At 42.2% G+C, this 24,465-nt stretch overlaps 2 protein-coding genes across 3 annotated transcripts in view; one reads left to right on the forward strand and one right to left on the reverse strand.

The window, feature by feature from the left end:
• Positions 1-4,096, forward strand: part of HEATR1 (HEAT repeat containing 1) — a 52,746-nt gene extending 48,650 nt beyond the window's left edge. Inside the window, exons 42-45 of the mRNA XM_048505133.1 lie at positions 182-336; positions 519-677; positions 999-1,107; positions 2,841-4,096. Of these exons, the coding sequence (XP_048361090.1) occupies positions 182-336; positions 519-677; positions 999-1,107; positions 2,841-2,929 (512 nt within the window). The 3' untranslated portion in view covers positions 2,930-4,096. The remainder of the gene's footprint in view (positions 1-181; positions 337-518; positions 678-998; positions 1,108-2,840) is intronic.
• A 44-nt stretch (positions 4,097-4,140) lies between these two features.
• Positions 4,141-24,217, reverse strand: LGALS8 (galectin 8). 2 transcript variants are annotated; one of them, XM_048485702.1, is made up of 10 exons: positions 24,076-24,217; positions 18,924-19,009; positions 16,866-16,954; positions 15,824-16,034; positions 13,021-13,140; positions 11,576-11,623; positions 11,458-11,484; positions 8,879-8,967; positions 6,525-6,690; positions 4,141-4,950 (listed from the first exon to the last, which is right to left on the reverse strand). In XM_048485702.1, exons 2-10 carry the CDS (start codon positions 18,963-18,965, stop codon positions 4,801-4,803), a joined length of 942 nt encoding a protein of 313 aa, XP_048341659.1. In that variant the 5' UTR covers positions 18,966-19,009; positions 24,076-24,217; the 3' UTR covers positions 4,141-4,800. The 2 variants fall into 2 exon arrangements, with proteins under 2 accessions (XP_048341659.1, XP_048341668.1); XM_048485711.1 differs by lacking the exon at positions 11,576-11,623.
• Between the last annotated feature and the right edge of the window lie 248 nt (positions 24,218-24,465).

The raw sequence follows: 24,465 nt of genomic DNA on the forward strand, positions 1-24,465 counted from the left end.
CACAGAGCTTCTTTATCCTCAAAGGTGTTTGGAGCCAGTGTTACGGCACTGGTTGTTTAGATAGTATACACTTCCTTGTCATATGTACAACCTGCATACTCTGCAAATGGTGCATCTTTTTTGGTGGATGTGCGTTACTGTGTTTCTCATTTCTTTCTCTGTTGTGCTTTTTTGTGTGCAGATGAAGCTTTCTTTGACTCAGAAGAAAACACAGCAAAGAGCTGCTTATTGCTGCAGTTCATTCTTGGTTGCTTATACAAAATTTTTCTTTATGATTCCCATCATTTTGTGAGCAAAGAGAGGGCAGAAAGTTTGATGATGCCTTTAGTTGACCAGGTATTCTTCAACAAATTCTCATTTAATAGCCAAACAATAACATTAGCCTCCCTGAATGAATTTCTTCTTTCATTTCCCTTCTTCTTATGGACATTTAAAGTGACATAAATCATTTTCTTAAGTTTACATAAGCCAGTGGTGTAGACATGAATATGGGTGTCTTCTTGTTGCTTTTTCCTTAGCTGGAAAACATAATCGGAGGGGAGGAGAAGTTCCAGGAACGAACCACAGTGTATTTGATCCCATGTATAGCTCGGTTTGCCATTGCAATGGCAGACGATTCTCTGTGGAAGCCGCTAAACTATCAGATCTTGCTAAAGATGAGGCATGCATCACCTAAGGTATGTGGCAGAGATGGATTTTGAGAGAATATCCCATTTACGTCTCAGTGGTTTGAGATGGCAGTTGACTGTCTAACTGAATTTGTTCTGTCTTTGGAATGCTATAACAGTATTTTAAAATGAGAGATGTGTTAGGTGTGTGTAATGGGTGTAGTAGTGTGAGGGGTCAGTAATAACCCTGACCAACCTTGCATGCGGAATTCAGTAAAGCTGTGACTTTCTGTATGTAAATTCATGGGGTTTAGCAAAGGTTTCAAAGTGTTTTAGACGTGGGAGTGGTGTGAAGAAGCACTGCTATGACCTTGGGTTTTCCTTTTCTAGGTTCGATTTGCTGCCTTATTAGCTTTGCTGGAGCTTGCAGAAAAAATAAGAGAGAATTATATGGTACTACTACCAGAGTCTATTCCCTTCTTAGCTGAACTTATGGAAGGTAAGAAACTGCATAGTCTTGTTCTTTGATGCCACAATCTTTGGATGGAACCCAGCTTCAAATCCCCACTTGCACCATGGAAGCTTGCTGGGTGACCTTGGGCCAGTAACACTCTCTCAGCCCTGACCTTGGCCCATATTTGATGGAAGTTCTCCAAGGAACACCAAGGGCATGATATGGAGGCAAGCAATGGCAAGCCACCTCTGAATGTGTCTTGCTTTAAAAATCCTCATCTGTGGATTATAGTACTGTGTTATTGACGGCTACAGAGTTCATTGAAACTGAAAGATGGTCTTCCTTTAAATGTGAGGGTCATGGTGAAAGCTAAACTGTAGCTCAAAGTTAAAAGTGGCAGGTTCTTGTTCAGTAGCAGCTCAACACTATAGCTACTGTGGCACACAGAGTTTTTGACTGGCCCAGCTGATCAACATTCAGGGTTGGCAAGCAATTGCTAAGGATCTGGAACCCCAACAGTACAAGGCACGAGGCCAGGGGGTTGCAGCCAAACAATCAGTAAAAATTTCTTACCCCTGATGTACTCTTGGGTAAGAGTGGATCAGGCTTCCTGAACCAAGAATCCCCAGCAGGAGGCAAGACAGCCAAAAGCAAAAAAGGTCTACTGGGGCGTAGAGAGCCAGTATGGCATAGTGGTTAAGAGCAGGTGCATTCTAATCTGGAGGAACCGGGTTTGATTCCCCGCTCTTCCGCCTGAGCTGCAGAGGCTTATCTGGGGAATTCAGATTAGCCTGTGCACTCCAACACATGCCAGCTGGGTGACTTTGGGCTAGTCACAGTTCTTTGGAACTCTCTCAGCCCCACCCACCTCACAGGATGTTTGTTGTGAGGGGGGAAGGGCAAGGAGATTGTAAGCCCCTTTGAGTCTCCTGCAGGAGAGAAGGGGGATATAAATCCAAATTCTTTTTCTTCCTCTTCTTCTACTGTGAACCTCCTCCTTCAATCCAGTTTTCTCATCCACTCTTGTATTATGGATTTTGCTACTTCTTCAAAGGAGGGCAGGTATACCTACTGAAGAGAAACTGAGAGGGCAACCTTGACTGTTGCAAAGTTTATTTATCCAGGCTGTTGCAAGATATAATAATATAAATATATAAGTCCGTGTCTGGATTTGAATTATCACAATCATTTTTAACTTTGGCTCATATGAGTAGTTTCATTTAAGTAAGAGGTTGACTCTTGTGGTGCTAAAATGCCCTTATGGCTGAGTTGTCTCAAGTCCCACCCTTCCCATAGTGGTTCATTTCTGTGGATTGTAAAAGCATTATATCACACTTCTACTCAGTCTGATAACAGTGAGCTTTGACTCTGCAGAGCAGGTCCTGTGGTGGTTGAATTGACTTAGTTGAGTTAATAACACTATTTCATATGTTCGAAAGTTGCTGGGGGGAACAGATACCGTGCCATTCACCCTGTAAAGCCACTGAATTCATTGTAAAGGCTGCAGAGAGCTAACTCTGGGCTACATTTCCTGATATAGTTCTGGGCATCCAATAGAATGTTTTTAAACATGTGCTTTTAAACAATTGTTTTTTAAACAACTGCTTTAAAATGGCAGTGAGCCGTTCAGGTTTTTCATGACTTCTGTCAAGGTTTCCCCCATTACTCCATTGAATATGAAAAACTCTCAATGTAAACATTTCAAAGATAAATACGAAAGCACTGCAGAGTTCTCAGCCACTTCTGAGTGATTGTGTTGTTTTTGGCTTTTTTAAAAGATGAGTGTGAAGAAGTAGAGCATCAGTGCCAGAAGACAATTCAACAGCTTGAAGTTATTCTTGGAGAATCACTGCAGAGCTACTTCTAACAACCTAATCTGTTTCATGATTCTAAGACTATGAACTCCTGGGCATCGGGACCAAGAAGTACAACTATCAAATCCAAGGCCACAAACTGAAACATTCTTGCTGTATATTCTTGCTAGCATTCAGAATTCTTAAACAAAGGACTTTTCATTTTTACAGATAACATTTTCATTACAGTTGGAATGTGTGGTGTCCGTGGGGAGTTGTTTTTCTGTTTTTGAGAGGCTTCACAAAAAATTGAAAACTGGAGCATTGCAGACTACATGGGTAATTTGCAAAAGAAAACACAGGGAATGTGGGTCCTTGTATTTATATTCTAAGAAACAAGCAAAATTCTCCCTGTGGTACTCTGGTTGTATTCATCTAAAGAGCGAGAGAGAGAGAGAGAGAGATGCTTCCTTATTGTTAAGAGGGGAGCATACTGCTGAGGAGAGAGGATGGCCTCAGACTTTGCATACTAATCATAGCAAGATATTCAGGTGGGACATCTACAGAATTAGCTCCCAAATCTGACAGACAGACGTTTACATTGGCCTTAAGGTTTAATCATGCCCTGAAAACTAATGCCATTCAAGACTGAAGGAACACAATACTGCTGTGCAGTCAGATGAACTAATCAGAATTTCAACACATGCACAGTAGGCCCTGTTCCTCATAAAGTAGCCATAAATAATCCAAATACAGACATGAAGAACATCTGGATATAAAGGCAAGATATTACTCTATATTCTGCAGTCTCACTGTCTGCTTTAGTTTTAGGGTGGCAGATGGAGAGGGGAAGAATGAGCAAGGAAATAAAGAATGTGAGGCATGATGATCAGCCACTATTGATCTTTCTCCAAATGGGACTGGGTTAATGTGCACGGGCTTGCATACAGTAACTTCATTGCTTGAAAGGTTTTTTTGGAAGCAGCAAAAGCATCTCCCGTTCCTTAACAGTGTTCAGTACTTTCTCTAAGAGTTTGCCTTTTTCACTGCTGCCACACCCTGAGTTGACACTTTCATTAAACTATCCATGAGAGTTCAAAACTGCAGTGTTTTGGAATGGAGCCAGGTCCTGGTATGAAGTCACACTTTCCCCAATAGCAATGCTGTGTATTTTGTTGGTTGTACAGTATTTTCTGTAATAAACGGTGGAGATATGAAAATCTAAGCCGCTAAAATTAAAACAGACTATTACTATTCTTTTAACTACACACACAACACCCTTGAATTTGTACAATATTAGTTTTATTTTTCAAGCAGGGAGTTTTCTACACTGCTTCACATAAATTACAATTCAGTTTTGAACTCTCCAAAGCTGTATAAAGACTTTGTGGGAATACAAACTTTTCCATGTTTTTTGTGAAATAAGACCTGTGGTGGAAGTTTTAACTTCTTAACTATTTTAATAAGCAGAGAAAGACTGATAATGGTGGACTGCATCCTACCATTTGGTCCATCTGTGTCCAGTCTTGCATCAGAGGGAGACGTAGTCAACATTGTCTTGGTTGCCACACACTATCCCTAATGGAATACTGATGTCCTTGTAATATAATGCAACATGTTAAACATATACATCTAATGGCTTTTGCTGGTTTGTAATACTTTCTATAATGTTCTAAAAAGGTGAGAGCCTGGTGAAAGTAAACAGTTTTTCAAAATCTTCCAGTCCTTCAGTTACAAAATAATCAGGGGCAGGGTCATAGAATGCTAGTGTAGCCTGCTGATTCACTTGTATGAATATAGCACTGGTAATCTCGAGCAAAGCTGATATTTTATATTGAGAATAGTTGCAATTTACACATTAGATTATCACTGCTCCCTGTCTTTCCCAGATTACAAAAAGTGATCAGAGAAACATTCTTTAATGCAAACAGAACATGCTTCATGGCTACCAGTATCTGACATCCAGCAGTCGAATATCCCCACAGATTTCCAATGTGTTAATCTTGCCAAGTTGTTTGAACCGATGCTTGTACTCCAGAGTGTGCACACCATTCACAGCAACTTTGTAATGAAGAGCATCACAGAATATTATCAGCTGAAAGTTAAACAAAAATGGTATCCTTAGTCAAACAAAAACCATACTCAGGTTGTAGATAATGTGAAGAGAGGAGAAAGACTGCAACCCATCCAAAAACACGGATTGCTCAAACTGGGCTAATTTACAGAAAAAATTGCCAACTAAAGAGGGAAGTAGGAATGAATAAGAATGCAATTTTAATTCTTCATAGAACATGTATTCTCATATGTTTCTGAACATGTTTATCCGCACAGGTTTAAATGGGTACAGTACAATGAAAAGAGCCCCTTATGTTGGAGGAAGGCTTCAATTTTTGTTCAGGGGAGTGGGGAGTTGGTTGGGATAGACTCCACCCCACGGCTGCTTGCTAGTTCTTTGTGCTTTACAACAGAATCTTATAGGCAGCTGTACTAAGGGTCAGTTAAACCACAACCTCTGAGCTGCAGCCAAGAACTGGAAAGGTACCATTTGCCATAAACAACATGCTTCTTTAATTGATAGAAACAGCTAATTTAACTAAAATTTATGCATAGGATCAGGGCCTGTAATTAGATTTTTTTCACTGCATCATAGGATAATTCCCTGGTAATATCAACTAAATGTTCCTCACTAATCCACATATCTTGGATTATCTTGGGCCAGATACTCTCTTACACATCTTATGAGACTGCCAGCTGTTTGCTAACTTGAGGGAGAGATTCTTCAACCTTTACTTTTTACACCACCAATATTTCTATCTTACTCAAATACCCAACTTACAAGCCTATTGCGGGAGGGTAAGAACCCTTAAAAAATCTCTTCCACAGTTTCCACCTACCTCACCTTTGCTCTCAAAACAAGACCATCTAAGGCTTCCAGTTAATGATGACTCCATCTGGTGGTCAAAATATGCTCAATGTGTTTTTATTTTTCATATGAACAGAATTTAAACATTCTGATCTGTACACCCAAATTTATTTTTCTTTTATGCCAATAAAGGTACTGATTGATTGACTAATATCTTGGGAGTCTCGATTAGCATTGCTTTGTTTGAGCCACTGCGTCAATAAACTTTTGCTGGAGAGTTGCAAGATGGAGGACTAGTACAACTTGGGAAGGGGACAATTTGGAAAACCCCTAGCTATAAGAGGCCTTCTTCCAGGATTCTCTAAAGTCTCAAGCAAATAATCTGTTCTTCGCACTCCTTAACTCACTCAATATTCAATGGTTCATGATGCATAATCCGTTCTTAGTCTGGAGTTTTGAACTAATTTACACTGTCATTTGCATGCATACCTAAGGAAGCCCAACTACATAAAAGTCTCTGGATTCTGGGGCTGTTGCAATTTTATTGCTTTCATGATCGTAACAGGCCAACTGCTTTATTGTTAGGAAGATTTATCCTGTAACTTGAAAAGGACGTATGTTGAATCTATCAGCCTCTGTTGTAATGGTTAGTTATCAAGTTATCCTGATATCTAGAACACTCTGCTACATGCTGATCAGAAAAGGCATAATGCATGATTTTGCACACGTTTTCTGATAACTACATAATAACCCATTCTTCTCCCCCATCCAAATGTAGTTTAAGTATGAATTGTTTAATTGGTTACCTCAAAATACATTCCTGGACAAAAAGGAAAATGATTGATATTCCTTTCTTCTTCTCCCCAACTGTCATGCAGGTAAGAATTCCTCACAAAAACATTAGCTTTTATTCGGGGATTCAAATGCAGAGCAATATCTGATGTGTCACTGGGTTTAAGGTTTATAGAAAAGCTGCAAATAAAACATTGGTGTTAATCTTATACCAATGTAACTATCAGTTGACCAGATGGGGGCAGAAGTAAGAAAGAGTGAACAGACTGAAAGTTTTCTGGAAATTAGCAATCACCAACATTAAGGTTTATGAGTATCAGCTGCCACAGATGTCCTGGTTAGAAACTGTCAATTTGAAGTGAATTTTTAAACCATTTCTGTGGCTGTCTGAAAAAAATATTGGTTAGAGGGACTGCTTAAGGCTTATTTACAGTTGCAATCAAGTCCATTCATCTTATAGAAGTTTTACTATTGACTTCAGAAGGGCAGAGGCAGCATCTTACATCACATCCTCAGTAATGAATTACAATTCCTGCAAAGTCCTGTGCCAAATATTTGCTACTATTCCTAGTATCAAAAGCATGGTGTATAGAGGATATGACACTGACCCATGGCAGCTTCGAAAGTATCCGTAATACTAAACCAGTCTGAATTATTTTTACTAGAATGAGCTAAATTTAGCCTGTGAAATTTCACTGCCACAAGTATATCCATAAGATGTTATACACAGCATTGAATACAGACTTTGAAGCTTACAATCATAATAGGAGATTAAATGCATATGTATATAACAATACTGGAGACCTATAGCCAAAGGTAGCTTGACAGATCAAAATGAAATGCAGTCCCCCACTCCTTCCTACCACCGCTTTAGCCTCTCTGACCCCAATTATCCACCTTCTCTCTAAAGCTCTCTGGCTACTGCACTCCCCTTATCATTAGGTCCTGTGAAAGATGTCTCTCAGCATCCCTTTCACCTTGGAATTTCCTTTGTACACTTTCTCATAACTTTTGCTTTGGCAGATTCCGCATGGGACAAAAACAGCAGTGTGAAAATGGTGTAACCCCTGTAGAGATGTTCAGTGTATTGTTGAAGGCTTTCACGGCCAGAATCACTGGGATGTTGTGTGGTTCCAGGCTGTATGGATATATTCTAGTAGCATTCTCTCATGATGTTTCGCCTGCATCTGAAGATGTCAGCCACAGATGAAGGCGAAACGTCAGGAGAGAATGCTACTAGAACACGGCCATACAGCCCAGAACCATACACCACCCCAGTGTAAACCCTCTTACACCATTTTACACCATTTCCACATCACTGTTTTTGGCCCATGTGGAATCCAACTTTGACAGGCTACGGCCTCTTTTCTTTCTATTAGATTCATGTTTCTCAACCATCTTGCTAACTTTGTTTCTTCTAAAACAGTGATGGCGAACCTATGGCACAGGTGCCAGAGGTGGCACTCAGAGCCCTCTCTGTGGGCACGCGCAAACAGAGCCCCCCTCCCCATCTAGGCTGCTGGATTACTAGCATTAAACCTAAGACCTAGTTTTGGGGAGACAGTGCAGGTAACCCTGTTAAGCGCTGTTAAACCTCACTGATTTTCATGGGAAGAACTAAAGCACAATCCTTTACCTGGGAGTAAGCTCGGTTGCTGACAACGGGGCTTGCTTCTGAGTAAACCCTCCTAGGGTCATGATTCACCCATTGGAAGAGTTGCACGGTTGCTTCAATGCAAAGCCACAGACTGCCACCAAGCTTACTCCCAAGTAACGCACGCCTCGGAGCCAACTGTTTTTTCTAAACTAAAACCTCAGTATTCAGGTTAAACTGCCGTGTTGGCACTTCGCGATAAATAAGTGGGTTTTGGGTTGCAGTTTGGGCACTCGGTCTCAAAAAGGTTCGCCATCACTGTTCTAAAACATGCCTCTGATTGCAATTTGTTTTTCGTTTGCTTTCTTTCATGGTTCTCTTCTCATTTCGTTCCCATTTCCCTTCTTTCATGGTTCTCTTCTCATTAAGTTTCCAGTTTAGTCTTCTGCCTGTCTGTAAAGGCTCCCCATCTTCAATGGTCAGATTCTTAACCAAAGAACCCTTTCTTCTCTTGTGAAAACTAAGCTGCTTGCAAGTTTTACTCTTCTGCAGTCAGCAAGTTGTAGAACATACACATACGTTATGGTAGTTAAACATCTGATGGCCAGAAAGGTGCCTGAAGTTTTATTGTGCAGTCCTAAGCAGAGATGCACCCTTCTAAGCCCACTGACTTTAATGGCCTTAGAAGAGTGTAACTTTGCTTAGGATTTCACTGAGAGTATATTCAGGACAAACAAACAGCAGTGCATTAGTCTAATTAGGTAGTTTACTAACCTATTTGCATTTTCATTAACTTCTCCTTTAATGACAATGGTTTGTCCAGGCGCAACAGCAGAATTAAGTGGTGCAACATAAGGAACTACCTGAAAAGACAATCAAGTTTAGTTAACTACTCCAAATTAATGGGCTGCAATTTTGTGGGAATGCACATACTGTTGAAAATTATTCTAATTCCCTTTTTTAATCACCTAAGAATAAAGTTAACTTTAGAAACACTTTGAACAACGCTTCCTGGTTTTACCTATTTCTGAGCATATATTTTATGAGGCACTTTACTAAGAGAAAATTTACATGTTTAACATCAACTGTTCTTGCTTCTGCTACACAAGTGGTTCCTTGTTGAAAGCCCTAATTGGTTTCCACCATCTTGCAGGGGGTTGTGTATTTCCACAGCTAGATAATGATAAAAAGAACTTTGGCCTAGTGTGGAACTCAGAAAGCAAGAGGAAACAAGTAGTTACCTTATCAAACCATTATTTGGGCAAATTAGTTACCACCTAAACACCTAGATAGATAGTTTCAGAGAGTAGCCATGATGGTCTGCAGTGGAATTCAAGTCCAGTAGCACCTTAAAGATCAACAAGGTTTTCAGAGTATAAGCTTTCAAGAGTCAAAGCACCCTTTGTCAGATATCTTGTTCATTTCTAAGGTGCTGATGGACTCAAATCTGAACATCCAGGGGCTTATTATCCTGCACAATGCTGAGAGTAAGCAAAAGTCAATGTGCTTCTTGCACCTAGATTTCTCTGGATTGGGGCCACCATTAGGTCTCACATGCAGCAGGATCAAAAGCATCAAACATCTATGACCACCGAGTGTGGTCTTTTTGCACTAAGGACTGTTTCCTTTAATCTTTCCAGTCACAGAACACCTGCTGCTCAGATGGGTTCAAATATTTGTCTATTTTTATATCAGATATGAGTAGCCCATGCCTGCTTGCTTCAACTGCATAATTCCTCCAGAACTTCCCACAGCCCATGGGAACAAAACCAAAGTTGTGTCAGATAGATAAAACTATTAGCTTTCTTACAAGAGATAAGTGGATCTCTGATGTCAGAAAGTTATACATGTAAGAGAAAATCCCAGCACTTCAAAACCTACATCTCACATATACATTTCAGACCTCTTAACATTTCATAATCACCAAAACTGCAGCCATTTAACTTGCTGCTCCTCTATAATTTTTAAGCATGTGTAAGAGACTCTCAAAAATAGATCTATTGTACGCTAAGGCAAGAAAGCCTGTAGTCAGTAATGATTTATTTTACTAAGCTGTTTACTACTTCAAGTTTTCTTTTTTTATGTCATTTATTTTTCTTACAAAGCATAACAACATAGCAACAGAGAGTAAAAAAAGACACAAGAAAGAAAATAATAATATACAAACACATAAAGATACAGAAAGCCCAAAAGACAAGAGCGCCTAGAAAAAAGTGAAAGTAAACATCGAAGAAACATGGGTGAAAAATTGGAAAGGCTGCTGACACACACGTTACTGATCCTGCGTTGTATCAGAGGTAGCAGATCAGAAAAAATGCCCAAACCAGTTCACCTGTCAAACTGAAGGTCTCCAGAAGCTGTTGGAGAGGTTAGGACCAGACCCTGTCTGCCCTAATGCCAGCTATTGCCCAGCAACCACTCCTTCCAGGAATGTGTGGCAGAGACTGCCAAAGGCTCATCTGTTCAAAACGCCATTTTCCCCAGAAGTCATAGCTCAAGTTTTTGAAGCAGTTTACAATCCATGTACCAGTGTGCATAAAGAAAAATTGCCCTGCTGTACAGAACAGCAAGTGCTGCTGCAGTCAGTCTGAAGGGGCTGAGAAGCCATCAATCCACTGAGCTCCCTAAACAGATATTCTACCCCCCCCCCCTTTTTTTTTTTTTAAGTAGATAAGGGGAGAAAGTGAGCATTAAACTGAGAAGTTCTTTATGGATATGCATATACTAAAAAAAAAGTCCGTCATACAACATTATAAGCATGTTTTCCCTTGGTATTTCTTGGGTTATAGTTCAAATAAGATTTACATTGTGGTTACATTCAGATATTAAAACAAAGAGCAGTTTTTCTGACAGAAATGAACACATCTCACTGCAATGCTCACATAACTCTTCCACCTCTCAATGGTGCATAAAGCATGACCGAAGACTCCTGAATTTGCGAACCCTTAAATCAAACTCCAGGTTGCCATAATCTCACTCTGTATGCTATAGCAGGGGCACACAGAGGCGAGTCCAAATGCATGCAGGGCAAACAGCTTTGTTCATGCCTACCGTGTTTCTCCGAAAATAAGAGTGTCTTATATTAATTTTTGCTCCCAGAGATGCGCTTTGTCTTATTTTCAGGGGATGTCTTATTTTTCCGGTCCACAGCTGCATGCTCTGGTCGATGGGCATGCTTCCAAACAAAAACTTTGCTACGTCTTACTTTCAGGGGATGTTTTATATTTAGCACTTCAGCAAAACCTCTACTACGTCTTATTCTCAGGGGATGTCTTATTTTTGGAGAAACAGGGTAGTATGGACAAAACGCTGCTAGTTGTGAAGTCTGAGTACAACCTCAGAAATATACTTACAAACTGTGATTCCCTAGGTACTTTGTCCTGTTAAAAAAAAGAAGAACAGTTTGTTAGAATGTGAAGCAAACATCACCGGTGAACTCAGATAGAGAATGCAAATGCATACATTTCCCACCTTTTCCTTGGTTGCCCCTAGCAAGGATGGCTGAGAACCTTGAAAAGACTGCAGAGAAAAGAGAGGTTGAGAGATGAACATTGATGGGACAGGTATTTTCCCTGAATATTAACTTTTTCAAAATTCCACAAGCTGACTGGAAGACTGATGGTTTTTACATGGCTTTCAAATAAAATTATCAGGTTCATCAGCATGGCAGTGATAGCGGGAGTAAAAGCCAAGCTTTTCTGTGGGCGAAAGTGCAATTATGAAGCATAGTTCTCAAATAAATTGGGCTGTGGTCTGACTGGGAATGGGTCATTTCTAATTGGTCTGTTAATTTAACACAGATAAACAAGATGTCAAATTACTTCTCCAAAGCCAGTTGCTTAAAAAACCCTGAACTTTGGATGTCTTTGACCTGTTATGCATGTGGTGTGTGCTGCGTGATACGGGCAAATGTCTGTCTCGGCAAGATATCTTGTACAGATGTATTCCCTCAAGCCCCACTTTCACTTTCCATCCCCTCTGAGGCAAGTCAGACCATTTCTAGCACAATTTTAATTTGCTTCACTGCCAGAGCAGGACAGATTTGCCAGTGAGCACAGCTTTGCCCTGGACATCTTCCCTCTGCCCATAAGCAGCCTTTCCACTCCCTCACACTGCCATCCTCACACTGCCTTCCCCCTTGCCTCCCCCTCCATGTTGCTGGCTGCTGCAGGTCACAGAAAGAAGCTCACTTACGCAGGTTTAGCTAAAACACACTGACCTCTGCCTTCTCCTATTGATATGTTGAGATAATTGATATAATAACAACCGAGAATGCTTGGAGCAGAAGCAGCAGAAATTTTTTTTTGGGGGGGGGGGGGGGGGAGAATATCAGCTCTGGGACAGTCCCCTTCTTTAGCAGCCTTTGCCTCTTTCATGGGGGGGGGGGGATTATTTTTGGAACAGTAATATCAATATAAGTGCAACTTAAACGGCAAAGCCATTTTGACTCCAGGTGTATGAGATTTGTGCCTTTAAGGATTACTTGGTGGGAAGAGTTAAGGGAACCAGGCTGGGAGAGTTCTCTGCAGAAAAGGTCTGTGGCAGGAGTGAATGCCTTTTTATGTGCAAGAGAAATGTGAGGAGAACTCATTACAAGCCCACTGTGCAGGGAGCCCCAAAATAAGCATTCCATGCATAATGGGTCTTTGTGAACAACAGGTTATGTCTCTGGCTTGCATTAACCTGTTTCAAACTGTGACAGTTTGCCGTGGGATACAAGAGAATCACTGGGCACTTCTCCACTGAAAGTGCAAATTACTGCTCCAGGTGAGATCTTTCCCTCCTCCTGATGTTTCTGAGACTTGTTTTGTTCACAGTTATGAACCAGTCCTTTGTGTTTCAATCCAGTCCACTATCACGTGAAAACAGGATTTTAAAAATAAGAAAATGTAGTTCTAAAACTAAGAATAACTTACGTTATTTGAAATAAAATCAATCATCTGGACTTCCACTTTTCCATATATTCCAAGTGTATTTATTTTTTCAAGGTTAATTCTATGCTTGTAGATCAACAAATGTTTTCCATTTACAGCAACCTAGTGGGGAAAAAACAAGAGTTTTACAGTGCATTAGCACTTCTGTCATATTCAAAGACATTTTGAGCACATAGAAGACTTTTTAAATAGAAAATGTGATACTTTATTTTTGTTTTAAACAGTTCTGAAAATAAAGGCAAGCATTTTACAAAGATATCCAGTTCAATCAAGATTCACAAGTATTCAGTCTGGGGAAGGGGGAGATGATGCAGAAAACCTTGCATGAGAATTATGGGTGCAACTGCACAAATCTGTTAAGGCAATTAAAACCCCAAACATGCACTTGCTGGAGGACAATAGGTGTATAGATGAGAAAAAGTGCAGAAATTATTTTTACAACAATGATATATAAAAGCAAAGCACAGGCCAAATTAACAGACAAGTGCTGAACTGATATGTGTTGTATTATTAATAAAAACCTTTTGGAACTACCACATTAATTTTTCCCTACCCATACAAAAGCCAGACAGAGCACTGCCAAGCCTTACTAGCAAATCATGCACGTAGGTAAGGGGGGGGGGTTCTCGGGTTTGAACCCCCCCATTCATGTCCTAAGCTCCGCCCACCCGTTTGTGGGTTTTTAAAACGTTTTAGTGCTTTTTTGTTTTTGGCCTGCAGGGGGCGCATGTTTTGGGCTAGCAGCACCAAACTTTCGGGGATTGTTTGGGGGACTCTCCTGATGATACTACCCAGTTTTGGTGAGGTTTGGTTCAGGGGGTCCAAAGTTATGGACTCCCAAAGGGGGTGCCCCCATCCTCCATTGTTTCCAATGGGAACTAATAGAAGATGGGGACTACACCTTTGAGGGTCCATAACTTTGGACCCCCTGAACCAAACTTCACCAAACCTGGGATGTATTATCAGGAGAGTCCCTTATTGATACCACCCAGGCTTTGTGAAGTTTGGTCCAGGGGGTCCAAAGCTATGGACTTCCAAAGGGAGTGCCCCATCCTCCATTGTTTTCAATGGGAGCTAATAGAAGATGAAGGCTACATCTTTGAGGGCCCATAACTTTGGACATCCTGAGCCAAACTTCACCAAACCTGGGATATACTATCAGGAGAGTCTCTTATTGATGCCACCCAGGTTTTGTGAAGTTTGGTCCAGGGAGTCCAAAGCTATGGACTCCCAAAGGGGGTGCCCCCATCCCCCATTGTTTCCAATGGGAGCTTAGGAGATGGGGCTACATCTTTGAGGGTCCATAACTTTGGACCCCCTGAACCAAACTTCACCAAACCTGGGTGGTATCATTAGGAGAGACTCCTAAAGATACCCTGAACGTTTGGTGCTTCTAGATTAATCATTGCACCCCTGACAGCAGGCACCCCCCAAATTTCCCCAGATTCTCCTTTTAAATCCACCCCCTTCGGCATGGATTTAAAGGGAGAATCTGAGGTCCTCAGTTTAGAAGAAGAAGAAGAAGAGTTTGGATTTATAGCCCCCCTTTCTCTCCTGTAGGAGACTCAAAGGGGCTTACAATCTCCTTGCCCTTGCTCCCTCACAACAAACACCCTGTCAGGTGGGTGGGGCTGAGAGAGCTCCGAAAAGCTGTGACTAGCCCAAGGTCACCCAGCTGGCGTGTGTGGGAGTGCACAGGCTAATCTGAATTCCCCAGATAAGCCTCCACAGCTTAAGTGGCAGAGCAGGGAATCAAACCTGGTTCCTCCAGATTAGAATGCACCTGCTCTTTACCATTACGCCACATTGAAAGTGATGCTGTTTCAGGGTGGGGGATAATCCACCCCCAAACAGCATCACTTTCAATGTTGTTTAACTAGGGATCCCAGATTCTCCCTTTAAGGTGGATCTAGTTTAAACACCATTGAAAGTGATGCTGTTTGGGGGTGGATTCCTGCATCACAGCGGCTGCCCCGGGGGGGTGGGGGCGCAAAACTCAGATTTTGCACCAGGCTCCATTTTCCCTCTATGCCTCAGCCCAGAGGGGAGGGGCAGGGGAGCGCAGGGCAGGGGAGTCTGCCATCCCCAACCTTGGAGAGCTGCTTTTATAAGCGCTAGGCCAGGGGTGGGGCTTGGGGAGGCGTGGGCATGCCCTGGGGCGGGTGGGGATGTGGCCCCACCCCGAACCCCCCCATAAAAAATCTATACCTACGTCCCTGTAGCAAATGTCTCCCATCTACTAGACCCTATACATTAACATAATATATTCTAGTAGTTCTCAAAATTAAAGATATAAGAGGACACTTGCAAATGTGGCAAAGCCCCCAACACCCCTTATGCTGCCCTCGTGCGTGAACCTTGGGCCCACAGATCGAATGCCAGCTCACCTAGTTCCTTCCCAGGCTACCCTGCAGACTGAAGGCTGTATTCCTGATCTCCATTATCAATGGCAGAAAAAAAATGGAAGACATCTACAAGGTTTTAGAACTCTACTCCTCATGAATCACACATTTTATTCATAACAACAATGCAACAATTAAAGCAAATTAACCTGCAGGGCATGAAAGGAACCCTAATTCAGAAATTGATCCCTAACAAAGATCTAATGAGTTGGTTGAAATGGTACACAAGTCACACTGATCTCAATGGGAGAATTAAGCCTTGCTTATCTCCTCTTCTACTGAAAGTAACAGGACTTCAGTGCGTAACTTTGTTTGGATCACACCCACTGAATCTGACCACCAGACAGACTGTTTAACCCATTCATTGACCCCAAACAGCTCACCTGGAATTTATCGAGCAGAACCATGAAAACAATCTCAAATGATTTTCCTTTTTCAAAAGGCATCACGTACACGATCTCTTCCGAACCCCATCTTTCGTGCTCTAGGGTATTGCAAACAATGCAACCAGATTTTTTAAACCGGGGATTGAAATGGAAGGCGACATCAGCACGAGGTTTCGCACTATTGCCACACTGGAAGTCTACCTGGAACCTTGTAGGAAATTGAAATGGACTGGTCAATTCAGCTCACTAGGCAAGAGCAGCAAAACAATTCCAACCATCCAAGTCAGGTATGGGTAATTTTATGATTGCTTCCTATGCTTGCTCCAGATTCCACATCTGACATGTAATGCCAAAATTTTGGAACATATCAACAGAAGGCCCAGGCCTTTGCCTAACTCACGAGGATAATGTAATTGCTCTGACATTCTGGGCAACATGATGTGGCTATATTAAACCTAAATTCTACTGCTTCCACTCTTTAAGAGGAAAAGGACTGGTACAGTCCATAAGAACAACAAAGATCTCCGCCGTCACTGTCCCTAACAGAGATCTAATGAGTTATTAATTAAAAGAAGAATATGTGCTGATCTGAACTACAGCAATTCCAGAACAACAAAACAATTCCAGAACAACAATAAAACACATTTTCATAATTCTGGCCAACATTTCATAATTTTTGTGTGTGTGCATGTCTTTATATATGTGTGTACACACACACAAATGGAATGCCACGTAAGTCAGAGCTCTTGTATAACAATTCAATCTATCACTATCTTCGTGCACACATGCTCAATAGAAATTAGAATGGAGCGATTCCACTTGAACGATTAAACCAATTCTCCTTCGTAGTCATAAGCATTTGAAATCAAGGATCAAGGCTTTCAAATTATTATTTAATTTTGTAATGGAAAGACATATGCAGTTCCTGTAAAAGTACTCCAAGCCAAATGAAAGATGCATGTCTGTTATTTCTTTGCCAGCTCACCTGTAACATGCACCACGAGATTAGTCTTTGCAAATATCTTCTTTTTACACTTACCTATCTGAATCTTCTGGAACATATCCACGCACTACCACTAGCTCTAGGGGTTGAAGGCCACCAAGGATAGTCCTAATATATGGAATAACCTATAAAAGAAAAGAGGGAAAGAGTTATTAAGCCTCACACATCAGGAAAAAGTATTTATTTGTATTTTTAATCTTTGATGTTTTTCACTAATCAGAAAAAACAGGTTTAAACTGCAAGAAGCAAAATTTGGGAGCAGGATCTCTCTCACTGTTAAGCTCAACCTGCCAATTTTGCTAGTTCAAAGAAACTCTCAGTCAAGAATACATGAGAAACCATGTACGTGTGTGTGTGTCTGCATACATTCTTAAAGCATCCAGAACAACTTCACAGGTGACTGAGGATTCACTTTCCAGAACTGTAAAAGTTCCCTAATCTCATGCATTCATGCAGAGTGTAATCATAGCCCCATCTACCTCCTTTCCCATTCTCTTGTTGTACATTATGACTGTGTGGGGAGGAAAGCTCATACCCTGGCTTGAAGATGGCCACATGTCAGAGAAGCCACATTTGTTCCAGCAAGTGGATCTTATCTGCTGGGCTCCCAGATTGGTCTATGAGCTTGCTCTTTGCCCCACCACCACCACGAAGACAGCCAACAGGAGACCAAAGTGTAGTGGATTTTTGTCATGGCTCCTCAGCATGGATATCTGGCTGATGTTCTACTGGTAAAAGGCCGCCCGACTAAGGCTGAAAACAGCTTTAGTCAAATAAACACATTCCCAGCATACATTTGTTTTAAAGCAGCCAACATACAACTTCTTGTTTTTATCAACTGAGTCCCTGAAGAACAAATCCCTGGTATAGGTTTCCATGGGGTATGCATACCAGTATTCATGTCCTGGTGTAGCATTGTGTTAAGAATCAGCATACTGCTTCCACTACAAGGAATCAGGACCTAGAGTGGTCCTCAGAGCCATAAAGCCAACCAATATGGCCAGCAGCAATGTTCCTCTCTTCCTCTTCAAAAGGACATACTTTGCTTCATGTTTCCTTGTGGCCGCTCTTTTCCAAGCCCTCCAGTTGATTTCACATTTCATTCCCTGACTTGATTTAATGCAGGAATCATCAAGACTGATCAAGAGCCCTGCTACTCCTGTAATTGTCAGAGGTGGCAGCAACAGTTTACCGACTGGTGTATTTACAAACAGGAATGGCTTTTCATAGATGCATGCACACACTCACACCTGTAGTACAGATGCAGCCTGTTTCTGCTCACTATATTGCCAGAGACCAAAATATTAATTCTACACCTAATTATCCTACTTATTTGTTTAAAAAATGTTACCACCACCTCTCCTGAAACCAGGTGAAGGTAAATTACAAAGTAAAACACGATAGTCATAAAACTGCAAAATATCATTATAATTAATACATTATTTTAAAAGCCAGTCAGCGAACAAAAACCACAATATAAAATGATCATTGTAAAACAATTCTCAGGCTACAAAAAGACTGTAAAAACAATTTTAAAAGATCAAACCTTTTTCTAAAAAGCCTGAGTTTGAGGGGCTGACGCAAGAGAGAGCGGCAGGAAGGACCCTGCTAAGCCTCAAGGAAGACAGCCATCAACAGGTGAGGTGCCATCACTGAAAAGGTACTACTAGATCTATGACAAGTCTCAGACAAACCAAAAAGATCTGAATAACTTGGTAACTTGAAAGAGATGGTTGTCATTCAGGTTTTTGACAAAGTTGTCATTTCATTAATCCTTTATGGGTTTCGGCATCTAGCAAAAACCTTCCTATTCACCCAGGCCATTGACCCCTTAAATGCCCTCTCTGGTGGCTGCTGGTTTGGGGTGGGGGAGGTTATGTGGGTGGGTAATGCTACTGGGTTTTTAGGGGTTGTGTTCTATTTTTTTACTGATGATTTACTGTTGCTTATAATTTTGAATGCCGCCCTGAGATCTCTGAATAGGGTGGGGTATAAATCTCAGTTAATTAATTTCCCATGTCTAAGCACATTCTTAAGATGAAATCTATTGGTAAAGTCTATTGGTGTCTACAAAGAACAAAATGATCTAGTTACCGGGTTGTTTATTGTCTTCTGCATGTCGCCAAAGGACATCATCTTCCTTCTTCTATTATCTGTTAAGGTCTTCTGGTTCTCTATGACTAACAACATCAGCCTTTGTAATAATAATGCAAACAACCACTGGAAAACCAAAGAGCTAAACTCTAACTGAAATTATCGATAAGAGAACTAATCGAAACCAAACCTGGCTAAACCACTTTGGCACATTGTTTGGCCCATATCAAAGAACACATTTTCTTCAATGTTATAAAATATAAGAGGAAACAATTTGCATCGCCCTCTTAATAGGGTAATTTGTTGCTAACTGTGCCCCCAGTTTAGTTCAGGATTTTATTGCTCAGGTGAGGGCTGGTGTAGCACAGCAATTAAGAGACTGAGGCCCCTTCCACACATGCAGAATAATGCACTTTCAATCCACTTTCACAATTGTTTGAAAGTGGATTTTGCTATTCCGCACAGTAAAATCCAGCTGCAAAGGGCATTAAAAGTGGATTCAAAGTGCATTATTCTGCATGCAGGGAAGGGGCTGAGCTATAAACCAACAGCTTCCAGGTAGGCTTTGGCAAGTCCTGCTCTCTCAACCTCAGAATTTACTCTACCCTTTCACCTCTGCAAATGCATGTAAAAGATTCAGAAAGCTTGAAAAGAAAACATATACCCAAAGCATTTTGAACACTTGGAAGCATTATTCAAATGCTATGCATCATTATTAGCAAAGTCCCATAACAGCAGCCTCACTGAAACAGTGACCAATGAAATCCACCTGGAAGTATGGCATTGCCTGTGCCTATCATCTGGCACTGAGAGTAGTAAAACCTTAACCCAACAGATCTATATCGTGGTGGACTTTCACAGCTGGAATCAACTAGCTATTGTGGATTTTCCAGGCTCTGTGGTTGTGGTCTGGTAGTTTTTGTTTGACAGAAACACATCTCACCGTGACATGTCTCTGAAGATGCCAGCTATAAATGGGGGTAAAATGTTAATAGCAAAAACTACCAGACCATACCCACACAACCCAGAAAACACTCTACAGAAAACAGCTATGTTTTCTAATGGGAAACCCAGATGGAATCTCAGGTTCTTAGTTCTGGGAGGACAGCTGCCCTGCAGGAAGGAAACCATCTTCTAGCCCAGTGATTCCCAATCAGGGTTCCATGGTACCCTGGGATGCAGTGAGCATGTCCCAGGCGTACCGTGGCAATGCTACCGGTCCCCCCTCACTTTTGTGGTGTCTCCCACCGGCACTAGCAAGGATATGTAGCTGGCCCAGGGGCAGGGCCTGCTGCAAGGTCAGCAGCCATTTCCCACCCACCCCCACCCCCTGGGAGGGGAAGGTGGGGTGAGGATGGCAGGGGTACCGTGAGATATGAAGAGTGAGGTCAAGGGTACCGTGACGTCGAAAACATTGGAAAACACTGTTCTAGCCTCTTGTTTTCCAAAGCCTGAGCTTGTGAGGTAGAGAAAAACAGGAATGAATAAGGAAAAAGAAGCAGGAGGAGAATCCTGTCTTACTAGAGCTTTCTGGAATCTCTGTCTGGTTCTTCACTTGGTTTCTACTACTGCCACATGCCCTCACTATGATTTAGGATTCCAGCTTGCATTAATAAATTATCTATATCTCTATTTCTCAAGTGTGAGCAGATCTGCAGATGTCTAAATCTACAGATCAGACCCACACTGAGAGAAAAGAATTTTTCTACAAATGTGGTGGTGTACCCAGATTTGCAGAAACATAACTGCAAAAAAATTATATGGTGGGTTTAAATCCCTCCAGAATGAGAATGTCACCTAAGCCTGCACAGTCAACATACCTCTCTTCTCAGGGAGGAGCGGGGAATCTAGCAGCGATGATGGGGGAAGGCAGGCCAGTGGTGAGTAGGCTGGCAACCTCAGAGGGCCAGGCAAAAAGCATCCTGGCTTCAGCAGCAGCAGCTCAGCGATCTTGGTGAGTGGAAGGGCTGACCAGTGAGGAGGTCAGCAGCCAGCAACTGCAGCAGGCCACTTGGCTTCAGCAGCAGGGATTTACTCAATTACCTTGTGGGGGAGATGAGCTCACTGGTAAGGAGGCTGGAGGCAAGGAGAACTGTCTGTTTTCAGAAGCTGTATTAGCTCAATGATCATCAGGGGGAGGTGGGCTGACCAGTGAGAAAGCAGGCAGACAAGGAGGGTCGCTCACAGAGGTAGAGCTTCAACAAGGCACCCTGGGGACAAATGCCCCAGGGGGGTCCCCATTGGGTCACATGGAAACAGAAAATCGCCCCCGCATCCCTCCTCCTTCCCCCCTCGGCCCAGTCCCAGCCCGGGACCGCTGCCTAAGTGGGACATGGGGGGGGCATGGCCTGGGACCACAGGGGCACAGCTGAGGACTTCCTGCCACCACCACCTTGCCACCTCAAAAAACCTTCCTGCCAACCCAAAGGGCCAGCCAGGCCCACGGGGACCCAGCAGAGGCCTTCCAGCCCCCACCCTGGCCCAGGGATCCAAAGATCCCTGGGCAAACAAGGCCCCCACACCCCCACCCCAGCAACCCTCCCTAGCTCAGGGAAACTCAGATTTTGCTCTGAGTTCCATTTTCCCTAGCTATGCCTCTGGCCGCTTGGCTTTAGCAGTGGCTCCTGCAATGGTGGAGAAGGGGCTGACCCAGCAACAAGGAGGCCAGAAGTCGCAATGGCCCAGAAGCCACAGAGGTCGACCCAGTGATGATGAGGGAGTGTGTACTGCAAGCCCTGCATCAATGGAGGAGATAGATGCATCATTCTGGAGTGTGGGTGGGGAATGCAGAAGGGTGGGGATAAGGAAGCAGAGCAATGAGGGAGGAGTGAATGGAGTGCTCAGGCGGGGGATAGGTAGGGAAAGCAGCAAGCTGTGGATGAGAGGGAAAGGTACAGAAAATGGCTGGGGGTTTTAAGTGACAACCTGTGAGGGAATATTCCTGTGAGTTTCTCATGAGCATATCTGATATTTGGAGCTATGACTGGGCAAGTCCAAGACAGATTTTTCTACAAACACAAAAAACATGCTAGTTTGCTGGAATGACTTTTAAAAATACACCGAGGAGTCTTAAAAATACAAAAAATAAAAGGGGTCATGTAGCTTTAAGGAACAGAATCCCTCAGTTGCCACTGGTAGGCAACCACAGCATTCCAGGCTTGGAGTTTCTGTGAGTAAAAAGCAGGGCCTTTTCTAGGACTGTTTTGCCCTTTGAGGGAGGACTCATCAGGTCCAGATCTGGGGGTAGGGTTAACAACTGCAGGCTGAGAAATTCCTAAAGACTGATTTTTTTTTGGGGGGGGGAGTCTAGGGAGGGCATAATTGAGGGTAGGAATGGGACTCACTCAGTTTTAATGCCATGCAGTCCATCCTGCAAAGCAGCCATTTTTTCCAAGGGGGCAGATATCTGTTGTCTGGATGTCAGTAGCAATTCTGGGAGATCTCCAGGTCCCACCTGGAGGTTGGCAACTTTATGTCTGGAAGGAACCACTAGGTCAGTTTATTTGCATGATTCAATGCTTGGTGGCTTCCTACTGTTCAACAGCAGGAACTCTATGAACGCCAGTGCCATGTAGAACTTCAGAGTAATGTCTGGCGCACCCAGGTTCAAATTCCCATCTTACTGTGGAAGCTTGCTGGATAATTTGAGGCCAGTCACATACTTTCATCCTAACCAACCTCATAGGGTTGTTGTGAGGATAGACAGGAGGACTAGGGAATTATGTAAGCTGCTTTCATCCTCACTGTGGAGAAAGGTGAGGTATAAATGAAGTAAATAAATAGTAAATGTAACTGAAGATAAAAGGAAAGTTGGTTAATGGCTGAGAAAGGACAGAATGCAGCAGGGAAAGGATATGGGAATTGCTGGGGCAGGGAAAGAGAAAATAGTATGGAGAGCAGGATACAGAGGAAATGTGGTAGGATAAAACTATGTATTCTCTGAGATCCTTGGAGGAAAGGCAAGATAAAAATATGTCAGATAGATTAAACTGAGTTTAATACTCATTTAGAAATACACAAGAGGAAAGCCATGATGACTTGCTCATCCATTTTTCCCCCTTTTCCTGCTTCATTCTATCCTTCACACACAATTTCCAACCAACCTTTATCTGCCCCTCTGTCTTAAACTTTCTCACACACCCCTTCCTGTCAGCTTCTACTGAGGAAAATTATGGCCCACTGATGTGTTGCTGGTCACTGGGCCAGCCCCACCCTCATAGCAGGGAGCCTTCAAGAACTTGTGGGTTGGCATCTCATTTCCCCTATTACCACATTAACCTTGATTAATTAGGCTGAGAGAGAGAGAGTGACCAGCTCATAGTCATCTGCGGAGCTTCGTCTCTAGGAATGTCAACCCTGCTCCTGGCCCAATACTTTAGCCAGTACCGGTTCTCCTTCAGACAGAAGTACAACAGCTAAAATGGCTTGTGGATCACAATTTATGTCTCCTCCCAAGTAACTCCAATTTTAGTCTGCATCTCCTGCAGACATTTAATTACTAGTAGAGGCATCCAGATTGCCAGTGGTCTGAGAAGGACACTAAAATTCAACTTCGGTGACAATCTGACACAGTGAAATCCTTGAAAGCCACAGAAACCCTTCATCACAGTAATTTAGATAACTGTTCTGGATTAGCAATTATATGTTCTTCAACCCATACCATTAGATCTATTTAAACACACAAACTAATGTCAAGTTGTAAAAATCCATAATAATTACTCGAACAGCCCTATCGCACACATACCATTATACTGACTAAGTCTTGTTTTCGGTAGGTTCCGACTGTGCAGGTACTCAAGGGCCAAGCTGATTTTTGAGAGTTTGCGCTTACACAAGAAAGGGAAGCAAAAGTGAAAGGAGAGCAGCACCAGCCTGTTATTCCCTGTTCTGCAGCAAGCCCAGGTGAGTTTCGTTAAGACTTACTCCCAAGTAAGGGTGAACGCGATTTCTGCATTAGTAATTTTTTTAAGTATTGGTTTTAGTATATTAAATGCTTGCTAAAGCGTGCCTACATTGCTTCTTAAGAATTCCATTCCTATTCCTTTTCATAGCCGATAAAATTCAGTGTCCTTTCATCCTTAAACTCGTTTATTTTTAAAACTTTCTTCGATTCTTCTGGGATTTGATTTTTGTTCATATTTATTTATCTTACCTTTTTAATACACGGCGCCTTCAAACAGAAATCAGATTTAAAAGACCATGCGGCAACTTTCGCTCTTATTTTGACCTTAGAATTATGTTATTTTCCCGTACTTGAATTCCTAAAAATGGCTGGGATTTTTCCGTTTCCTGGTTCACACACAGCCGCATAGTGACATCAGCTCAGACAAAACATTTCATTGGGCAACCTCTTAAAGGAGCAGCATCTAGTGAGATTTTACTAACTGCTTGATCTGGCCAGGTCCCTTCATTTCATTTCTTGTATTTTCATACTTGTTTGTCCTCTTTTAAATGAGGGTTGAAGACAGAATTGCAAAACTCCCATATGCTAAACTTCGGGTCTTCTTAGGTAAACTTATCCATGCCCATCTGCTCTTCTGTT

Source organism: Sphaerodactylus townsendi, linkage group LG01 (assembly GCF_021028975.2).
Source record: "Sphaerodactylus townsendi isolate TG3544 linkage group LG01, MPM_Stown_v2.3, whole genome shotgun sequence".
Lineage (NCBI taxonomy): Eukaryota > Metazoa > Chordata > Lepidosauria > Squamata > Sphaerodactylidae > Sphaerodactylus > Sphaerodactylus townsendi.

Excerpts from the sequence above, each read along its gene's own strand:
- LGALS8 (XM_048485702.1), bottom strand. The coding sequence starts at position 18,965 with ATGATGTCCTTTGGCGACATGCAGAAGACAATAAACAACCCG. Across the intron at positions 11,624-13,020 it reads TTGATTTTATTTCAAATAAC|TCTTTTCAAGGTTCTCAGCC; the intron begins GTAAGTTATTCT and ends TTTTCTCTGCAG. Across the intron at positions 6,691-8,878 it reads GTTAATGAAAATGCAAATAG|CTTTTCTATAAACCTTAAAC; the intron begins GTTAGTAAACTA and ends TTTTATTTGCAG.